Source organism: Lynx rufus, unplaced genomic scaffold, assembly GCF_022079265.1.
Source record: "Lynx rufus isolate CCGP_SWC_20201006 ecotype Redwood Valley unplaced genomic scaffold, mLynRuf1.p SCAF_5, whole genome shotgun sequence".
NCBI classification, from domain to species: Eukaryota; Metazoa; Chordata; class Mammalia; order Carnivora; family Felidae; genus Lynx; species Lynx rufus.
Genome location: NW_025814867.1, coordinates 63,229,224 through 63,239,439, shown reverse-complemented (window position 1 = coordinate 63,239,439; position 10,216 = coordinate 63,229,224). Strand labels below are relative to the sequence as shown.

General features: G+C 34.0%; 1 protein-coding gene across 3 annotated transcripts in view; it reads right to left on the bottom strand.

Moving 5' to 3' along the window:
* Positions 1–4,348: 4,348 nt before the first annotated feature.
* Positions 4,349–10,216, bottom strand: part of SKIL (SKI like proto-oncogene) — a 28,342-nt gene continuing 22,474 nt past the window's right edge. For all 3 annotated transcript variants that reach the window (XM_047099353.1, XM_047099352.1, XM_047099354.1), the window contains 3 exons: positions 9,939–10,180; positions 9,439–9,663; positions 4,349–8,784 (listed from right to left, as the gene is read on the bottom strand). In XM_047099353.1, coding sequence (XP_046955309.1) covers positions 8,626–8,784; positions 9,439–9,663; positions 9,939–10,180 — 626 coding nt within the window. In that variant the 3' untranslated portion in view covers positions 4,349–8,625. The remainder of the gene's footprint in view (positions 8,785–9,438; positions 9,664–9,938; positions 10,181–10,216) is intronic.

The window sequence follows — 10,216 nt, the reverse complement described above, 5'->3', positions numbered from 1 at the left end:
CTACTTATTTTACAAAAATAAAAGGGATTTTTAAGAGAGTACTATCAACAATTATGTGCCATCAAAAAAGATAACCTGGATGAAATGGACAAATTCCTACAAACACGCCATGCACCAAAAATAACTCATGAAGAAATAAAAAATTTGAATAAACCTGTAACTAGTAAGATTAAATCACTAATCAAAAACCTCCCAACAATGCAAAGTGGTGCAGCCTCTCTGGAAAACAGCGTGGAGGTCCATCAAAAAATTTAAAATAGGACTACCCTAAGACCCAGCAATAGCACTGCTAGGAATTTACCCCAGGGATACAGGAATGCTGATTCATAGGGGCACATGTACCCCAATGTTTATAGCAGGGCTTTCAACAATAGCCAAATTATGGAAAGAGCCCAAATGTCCATCAACTGATGAATGGATAAAGAAGATGTGGTTTACATATACAATGGAATACTACTTGGCAATGAGAAAGAATGAAATCTGGCCATTTGAAGCAACATGGATGGAACTGGAGGGTATTATGCTAAGTGAAATAAGTCAGTCAGAGAAAAACAGGTATCATATGTTTTCACTCATGTGGATCTTGAGAAACTTAACAGAAGACCATGGGGAAGGGGAGGGGGGAAATAGTTACAAACAGAGAGGGAGGGAGGCAAACTCTTAAATATGGAGAACAAACTGAGGGTTGATGGGGGGTGGGGGAGAGGGGAAAGTGGATGATGGACACTGAGGAGGTTGCTTGTTGGGATGAGCACTGGGTGTTGTATGTAAGCCAATTTGACAATAAATTATATTAAAAAAACAAAAGCAAACGAAAAAAAACAAAAACAAAAAAACTCCCAACAAAGAAAAGTGCAGAACCAGATGGCTTCAGTGGGGAGTTCTACAAAACACTGAAGAAAGAACTAACACCAGTATTTCTCAAATTCTTCCAAAAAATCAAAGCACAGGGGTGCCTGGGTGACTCAGTCAGTTAAATGTCCCACTCTTGATTTGGGCTCAGGTCATGATATCAGGGTTTGTGGCTTTGAGCCCCACATTGGGCTCTGCACAGGCAATGCAGAGCCTGCTTGGGATCCTCACTCTTCTCTCTCTGCCCTTCCCCAGCTCGTGCTCTCTCTCAAAATAAATAAACAATAAACAAACATTTTTTAAGAAAGATTCTTGAGGCACGTGAGTGGCTCAGTCAGTTAAGCGTCAGAGTCTTGATTTTGGCTCAGGTCATGATCTCAGCGTTCGTGAATTCAAGCCCTGCATCCAGCCCTACACTGACAGTGCAGAGCCTGCTTGGGATTCTCTCGGTCTGTCTCTCTCCCTCTCTCTCTGCCCTTCTCCCGTGCATTCTCTCTCTCTCTCTCTCTCTCTCTCTCTCTCAGAATAAATAAACTTCAAAAAAATTTTTTTAAAGATTCTTTCTCCCTCTGCCCCTCCTCCATGTTCTTGCACTTTCACTCTTTCCCTTTCTCTTAAAAAAATAAATAAAAATAAAATGAATCTTAAGAAAAAAAAAATCAAAGCACAGAGAACACTTCCTAAGTCATTCTGTGAGGCTAGGATTATCCCAATACTAGGACCAATGACACTACAGAAAACAAAACCTACAGACCAATATCTTTTATGAGTATTGATGCAAAAGCCCTCAACAAAATGCTAAATTCAACATATTAAAAACTAAATAAATGTATCAAATTAACATAGTGTACACCTTAAATTTACACATTGTAGGTCAAATATATTTCATTTAAATAAATAACAGCATATTAAACGGATTATTCACCATGAGCAATGGAATTTATTCTTGGAATGCAAAAGATAGTTCACCTTACGAAAACCAAGCAATGTAACACATCACAAAAACAGAAGGGGAAAAAAAACCACATGATCATCTTAAGTGTTGCAGAAAAAGTATTTGACAAAATTCAACACCTTTCCATGATAAAAACACTCAATAAGCTAGATATAGATGGAATTTTTTCAACATAAGTAGGCCGTATATGAAAAATCCACAGCTGACATTACACACAATGATGAAAGACTAAAAGCTTTCCCTCCAAGATCAAGAACTAAACAAAGATGCCTGCTTTCACCACTTCTATTCAATATAGTATTGGAGGTTCTAGCTGGAATAATTAGGCAAGAAAAATGAATAAAAAGCATCCAGATTAAAAAGGAAGAAGTAAAATTATTTGTTTGCAGATGATTCGATCTTACATGTTAAAAACTCCACACATGATAAAACTGTTACACCTAATAAATAAATTCAGCAAAGTTCCAGGATACAAAATTAATACACAAAAACTAATTGCATTTTCTACAAACTAGCAATGAACAATCTTAATGGAAATTAATAAAATCCCATTTACAATGCATCAAAAAGAACAAAATATGTAAGAATAAATCTGAGGGGAAAATCTTGTACATTGAAAACTATAAAACATTGCTGAAAGAAATTAAAGACCTAAATAAATGCAAAGATATCCCATGGTCATAGACTGGAAGACCTAATATCATTAAGATGACAATACCATCTAAAGTGATCCAGATTCAGTGAAATGCCTAACAAAATTTCAATGGTGTTTTTTGTAAAAATACAAGAACCCACCCTAAATTCACATGGAATATCAAGGGACCCAAAATAGGCAAAACAATCTTGAAAAAGAACAAATTTGGAAGACTCTCACTTCCTCATTTCAATGAGTCATTTTTTTTTTTCAACGTTTATTTATTTTTGGGACAGAGAGAGACAGAGCATGAACGGGGGAGGGGCAGAGAGAGAGGGAGACACAGAATCGGAAACAGGCTCCAGGCTCCGAGCCATCAGCCCAGAGCCTGACGCGGGGCTCAAACTCACAGACCGCAAGATCGTGACCTGGCTGAAGTCGGACGCTTAACCGACTGCGCCACCCAGGCGCCCCTCACTTCCTCATTTCAAAACTTACTACAAAGCTACAGTAACCAAAAGAGTGTGATACTGGTATAAGGCCAGATACATAGACCAGTGGAATAAAACAGAGAGCCCAGAAATAAAACTTCACACATATGGTCAATGATTTTGGACAAAGGTGTCAAAACCATTCAACAGGAAGGACAGTTTTCAATAAATGATGCTGTGAACTGGATACCCATATGCAAAAGAATAAAATTGGACTCTTACCTGACATCAGACACAAAAGTAACATAATGTGGATCAAAGACCTAAATGGAAAAGCTAAAGCAATATAAATCTTAGAAGAAAACAGAGGGAAATTACTGTTTAATAGGTATATAGTTTCTGTTTGGGATAATGAAGTCTGAATATAGTGGTGATAGTCGAACATTGTGAACGTACCCATTGCCACTGAATTACACTCTTAAAAATAGTCAAAATGTTAACTTTTACGTTATGTGTATTTTGCCACAAAAAATTTGGGAAGTTATGGTAATCAGACTCTAGAATGGTCCTCAGTAATCCCTGCCTCCTGGTATTCCATACCCTTCTGTAATCTTCTCCAATCGCATATGGGCTGGACTTGGGACTCACTTAGTCTAAGCAACCAAAGAAACTGGCATCATTCTTTCTCTCCTTTGGATCATTCATTTGTGGGAAGCCATCTACCACGCTGTACAGAGCTCCATGGACAGGTCCATACAGTAGGGAACTGAACACCTGTCAATAACCGTATGAATAAACTTGCAAGCAGATCCTCCAGCTGTCAAGCTCCCAAATGACTTCAGCCCCAGGTAACATAGTAACTGCACACTACTAAGAGGTCCTGAACCATCACACCCTGCTAACCTGCCTTTGCATTTCTGATTTTCAGATACTGTGTGAAATGTTATTTCCAGCAGCTAAATTTGGGAGTAATTTGTTATGCTGTCATAAACCACTAATACCAGAGGTGGGGATAGAGGAATAAGGGAAAGATGTGAGAACAAGAGAATACATCATGAAAGAAAATCATCGCAAATGCTGGTATGTTCTGCACCTGAAATATTGCATAAAACGTCTTATTTTAGGGGCACCTCGGTGGTTCATGTCAGTTAAGCATCCGACTTTGGCTCAGATAACTATCTCACCATCTCACTGCTCAGTTCAGGCCCCATGTCGGATTCTGTGCTGACATCTCAGAGCCTAGAGCCTGCTTCGGATTTTGTCTCTGTCTCTCTCTGCCCCTCCCCCTCTCTTTCTCTCTCAAAAATAAACGTTAAATTTTTTTAAATGCCTTAATTTATAATCTTAAAAATATTTCTCAAGTTAATCATTTAGTGTGTCACGAATAATAAACTTTAAAAGACAAAAGGAGAATATGTCAATCTTAAGAGACAAGAAAGTTGAGTTCACACAGGATATTAAGACAGCTTGAATCAGTTTCATTGGCATTAAAAGTTTTTATTCAGAATTTAATCCACAATCTATACAAGTTATTTACAAGGCATGAAAATGGAAAACAGCACAAAATACGATTGAGGTATAAGCTGAGAGCACAGTATGTCATGTTTCAATAAATATAATTCAAAATTTGTAAACTAAGTGACCAGATAGATGAGTCTTGTTTTATAGTAAAACCATATAAAATATTTATTTCACGTGAGGTAGAGGACAGTTTTGTGTCATGTGATGCAACCAACCACAGCAATTTTAACCATAAAACTGTACATCATTGGCAAAATTTTAAATTGAATTATAGTCAGTATAGTCAACAACTTGTTTCAATAGTTGCAGAACAGGTATTTCATTTACTGCTTTCACAGGTTAGAAATTCAGAAATAATTTAAGACTACTGTGTTGGCTTAAAATCATCAGGATAAGCAAATACTTCTAACAGGATGGTTAAAAGCAAGTGTATTTTATGTTTCCCAAACTATAACTCCCCCCAAAGTTGTCCTAGATTAAGCAATTCTTTTAGCAGGACGTTTTTACTAGAACTACTTTAAGTATGCTGTGCTTTATTTTCAAGTGAGGTATCTATATTGAAGAAAAAATCTTACAAATTTCTTTTACATTCAACTAAATACACTATTTTGTTTTCTGGGCTTAATTTTTAAATTTCAGTTTTTACATTTGATCATTTTCTAATTCAAAAACAGTAGCGCTATATAAGACATTTAAGTCTATTACTAAAGAAAAAGGCTCCAGGTTGCATTATGCAGCTTAGAAGCCATCTAAAATGGAAAGATTTTACAAAAAAATTTTAAAAAAGAAAGAAAAAAAAACTGTCCTTTTAAAAAGACGCAATACAGAATACCCATACAAATTTCTTCCAGTAATGGAAATGCTTCAGTATCCTATAATAGAAAAAAAAATTTAAGCTGTTTATTCAATCCCACAACGTATAATACAGCAGTAATGTGTCTCTTATTGCTGACAGCTTCAATAAAAATTAACAAGTAGTTCTAAGCACAGAAATAGATGTACAGTATGAGCACAACTTTTCATTATATTGACTTTTAATGTCCTGTCGTGCAGATTAAATGCGTAAGAGCAAATGAAAATGTGGATTTTCCCCTATGCAATCAAAACAGAAGTCATTGAGAAGAAAACATTAGAAGCTGATCAAAAACCTTCAGCATCAGCTTTACAACTAACTTTAGGGAAATCTCTTGAACGCACTTCATATTACTCGAGTTTCCTTACCATTCTACTTTCCTTCAAACAGAAGTCATAGATGTGCAAAGAAATTGGTTGTTCGGTCATGACTTCTGAAACATATGGATAACCTGCGAATATCATTGTACTCAATCTATTTCACCTACTTTAGCAACTGGTTTTTAATTCAATATGTACAAATGATTTTATATCTCAATTGGTAATATATTAAATATGTTATAAAATTAGTTCAAGAAGCATAAAACATCCCGACTCTCATGGACACAGAAATTCAAGCAAAACAATATGCTTTACAGAACTAAAGCACAAGCCAAACTTATGTGGTTGGTCAAATCTTTTGATAGTGTTACAAGTTGCATTTGTGAAATCAGGGTGGTTTAGAGCTTCCTCAATGACAGCAGGTTTTACATTTACTACCTTTATAGATTTGGTACCTTTTACTCGTAACATTTAAAGAATAGAAACTATCATCACCCAAATTAAACATCACCCATCACCCAGTAAGCTAATATTCTATCTTTTTTTCCTTAAGATGCTCTAGCACTTTTGCTAGGCCGTTCTTTAATGCAGCTTTTTAAAGTAAATATTTTTATATTTTTCCTAAAAAGAATAATATTACAAAGTCTGAGGCAAAATCTGCTTGTCTAATGAATTGGCACACAAAAACTAACACCAAAACAAACTTTAAGCTAGCAACCAACACACAAAATGAGCATGCAAAGTATAGAAGAATAAGTTTATATGGATAAGGTTATTTCAGCAGAGGCCACTTTTAAAGTATTACAAAATCTATTTTCAAGCTATGTGGTGCAGTTTAACTTAAAATTACTTTTAACTAGAATAGGCATAATATTTACAATTGACTAAAAAGCTATATTTTCAAGGAAGACAGACATAAACCTATGGCACATCAATGTATCTTCTGGAAAATGAAGACTATACAATTTCATGTGGCAAATTTTCCTTACACAAAGGACTAGAAAAAATATTTCTTTAGTCAATTCAACATCAAGAGTTTATGATAATTTAAAGGTGTTTAAGCACTGCTTAGAATTTTAAAATATTTCAAATCGCAATTTGTTTTAGAACTTTTGGGTTGAAACTTAAGTAAGCTTGTCATTTACTATGTAACATAAGCACAAAGATTTTTTAATAAATTAGAAAAATGAAATTATAAGGCTTGAGTTTATCTCCCAAAAAGCTTACTGTGACACAACTGAAATGAACTTTATCATAAAATGTCTTCATGATTTTTCTTTCTCCAGATCGAAATAAATGGTATTAGGAGATTATATCATTTTTAACATTTGCTCCTGTATGTCATTTTAACATTTGTTCCTCCTTGAAGAGACTCCAAGAATCAACAAATTAAACTGCAGGGTTAATATAGTAAAATTAAATGGAAAATAGAAAATACACATTTAGATCACACTCTTGTAAAGAAACTATACTTTGAGAAGTACAAAAATTCCTTTAGGATATGTAAGTACCATTAAGCAAAATACGAAAATAACTGGCTGAATGATAACCTACTGATTTTTGAAGTTCTATACCAGTAGAGCATCTATCGTCTATGCTGGGAATAGTATATAACCTTAACTCTAGCTGATTTATTTCAAAAATAAATTTAGCTCTCAAGTAATTTCATACAGTACCCTACATGAGAACATAAACATAAAATTACTGGAATAATAATATCAGTAAATGGTAACTTCAGGAAACTTCCTTTAAAAAATGCATACTAAGAACTTTACCTAGTATTTTTTAAGCCAAGAGTTAAAGAATATGAAATTTGCCATTAAAGAATGACAGACTTTTCTGTGCAAAAAAAAAGTGCAGAAGATTTGTCCTCCCCCCAAACTATGGAATTTCTTTGTCTTCTAAAAATTATCTAAAAACCTTTTAGTAGCAGGTAACTAAACTTCCCTATATTAACCTCTCATACACTATCAGGTGACTGTAAATTCCTGATTTTGATATTAAGTAGTAATTGAAAATGGTCCATTCGTGCAAATATTGATAAGACTTAACATTTAAACATACAAAAATCCAAAATAACCTTCAAGGTATTTAATATTTTACAATTTAAGGAAAAATGAACCCATTAAGGAAAACAAATCTATTATATAAATTTCAGTAAGACCCATAACTACATATAAAAACTGTACAGGAGGATTATGGATTGTATACAAACTGATATACATCAATGGTATCAGTTTTTCTCAAGAACATTAATATTTTCACACCTCTATTAACAACATAAACAAAAGTTCAAAAATTATTACATTTTATTCCCTCTTCTAAAGTTGCTACATAAAAAAAATTCTAAATACAACCACATTTAACCAAAAAACAAATTACAACCACTTCTTGTGTTTTAACAGCAGCGTATAACAAAGTATGTTATCCTTCCTCATTATGCCTATGGGGTGTGCTATAACCCCATCAATGAAATTCCTCTTTTGACAAAATGTCTCTTAGGAGACATTAAAAAGAAAAGAACTGGTGGAAATTCATTAATATGAACCAAATAAAAGCAAATTTTATATATAATAATGAGTAAAACTGTTATCAATTTAGAAAGGAGATTGTGTTAATGAAAAAATGGAGATTCAACTCCTTCAATAGCTCTATATATTTGAAATATGAAGTCACTAATGTATGTAAAATTGAGTGTGAAATATGGATAACAAAACTGACCACAACTATCCATCACACAATGCGGCTTTTAAAAAGTGTACAACTGCTAAATTTGCAACAGAATCTAGGCAGATTATCTAACAGTTGAAACCATGTACTACTGTCACTAAGCCAATTGAAAAAAAAGTACAAAGAAACACACATTTTCATTCATTTGGAAAATGTAAAAATTTATGTACTAATATATAATCTCTTCACTTTCTCTGATCTACAAATGGATAGAATGCCTAGTTATCTTCATGCAGACAAGTTATTCAGAATTCAATAATCAAAGCACACACAGAAAGAACAAAAATAAACCCTGTTGGGAAACACAGACGTTATCTCTTTAAAGGTTTCTATTCTTTAGCAGTCTTGGATGATTTCAAAATCTGCAGCTTCAGCTCTTTTATCATCATCTCTAACTTCTGTCTTGCCTCCCGTTCCTGTCTGAGTTCATCTTGGAGTTCTTGCCTATCAGCCTCGGCGTGGTCCAATCTCTGTCTCAGTTCTGCCAACTGTGGGATTTAAAAGACTGTGTCAGTTTTCATTCAGTTTTGTTTTTCCATTTAGTCCTCAGATCATGGCAAAGACCTGCTTTCAAATTACTTTTTACAAAATGAACTACTTCATGCATATTACAATCTCTTGATTAATACTATTCGTCTGACTCTGACATAGCACTGAATTGAAAGAAAAACAAAGGGAAGAGAACTAACATAACACCTAGAGCACTTTCATTATGCCCTACACTTTGATATACCTCTCACACAGCCTGCTCATGGTAAGGGTTATTTGATCACCTTCCCCAGTGAGCTACTATTCATTTTTGCTCGAGAGCTTCTGAACATAGTGGGCAACAGTTCATGTCTGTTAATTTGTTGATGTGAAAGCCTATATTCTATATTAAGATAATGTAACATTTGCTATTCAAAAGCTAGTAGGTAGCATTTTGGGCAACTACAGAAACCTAATGAAAGTTTAATAAAGCAATCAAAATAGAAAAATCATCTTGGATGATACAGCTTAAACTTGTGTTGAACAGAATTATCTATTTTTAAATCTTGCCCAATGAAATGAGCTTGATAAAAAGTAACTTCTTTAATAGAGAAGGTAACAACCTCAATTTCCACACTGAAAGGGCAACATTATACAAACTGAGTAATTCTTACCTGTGCTGCATATTCAGCCTCTTTGTCTTTTTCTAAATTTGAATCACAGGTACATTTTTGCTTCATTACCTGCTCTAATTTTTTCTCTAAGTCTTTCTGTTCAATATAAAATTCTTCCATTCTCTGAGCATGTTCATTCTGTAAAGATTCAAGCTCTTTCTGTAAATTCTGCTGCTCTTCAGTGAGTTCCTTCATAGCTTTTGAACTACTCAACATTTCAACTTCCTGTAATATGAAGAATTACAATACAATTTTTATTTTATTTCCATCATGTTAAAAATTCCAATGCAGGAAAAAAAATAGGTCAGAAAACATCTAATATTCAGCTGTCGTATCAGTTTTATATAGAAGTAATTATCTTGAAAACATCTCTAAAAATTTAAAAGAAAATTGCTTATGAGTAACAAAACTCTAAACAATCTTAAACACATCTACAATCTCTTGTTTCTTAAAGATATGCAAAAGCCTGTTTTCACAATAGACTATCATTTAGATTTTACCATCTGAAGTTGTTGCTTCTTCTGCAAAATTGAGTTCAGTTTTTCCTGTTGTTTTACGTAAGTTCTCATTACTTCTTCCATGATTTTTCCCTTATCATCCTCACAAATGATATCTTTGACAAGAAGTGGCGATGAAGCTACAATATCACGGTCAATTCCTGTCTTGCTTGTGTCTCTGATGAAATTGCAAGTGGTAGACTCGGGTTTCTTTTTACTTGTCGAATTATTTGAGACTGATGGATCTTTGAGAGGAAAAATGAGGTAACAAAAAATGAGCA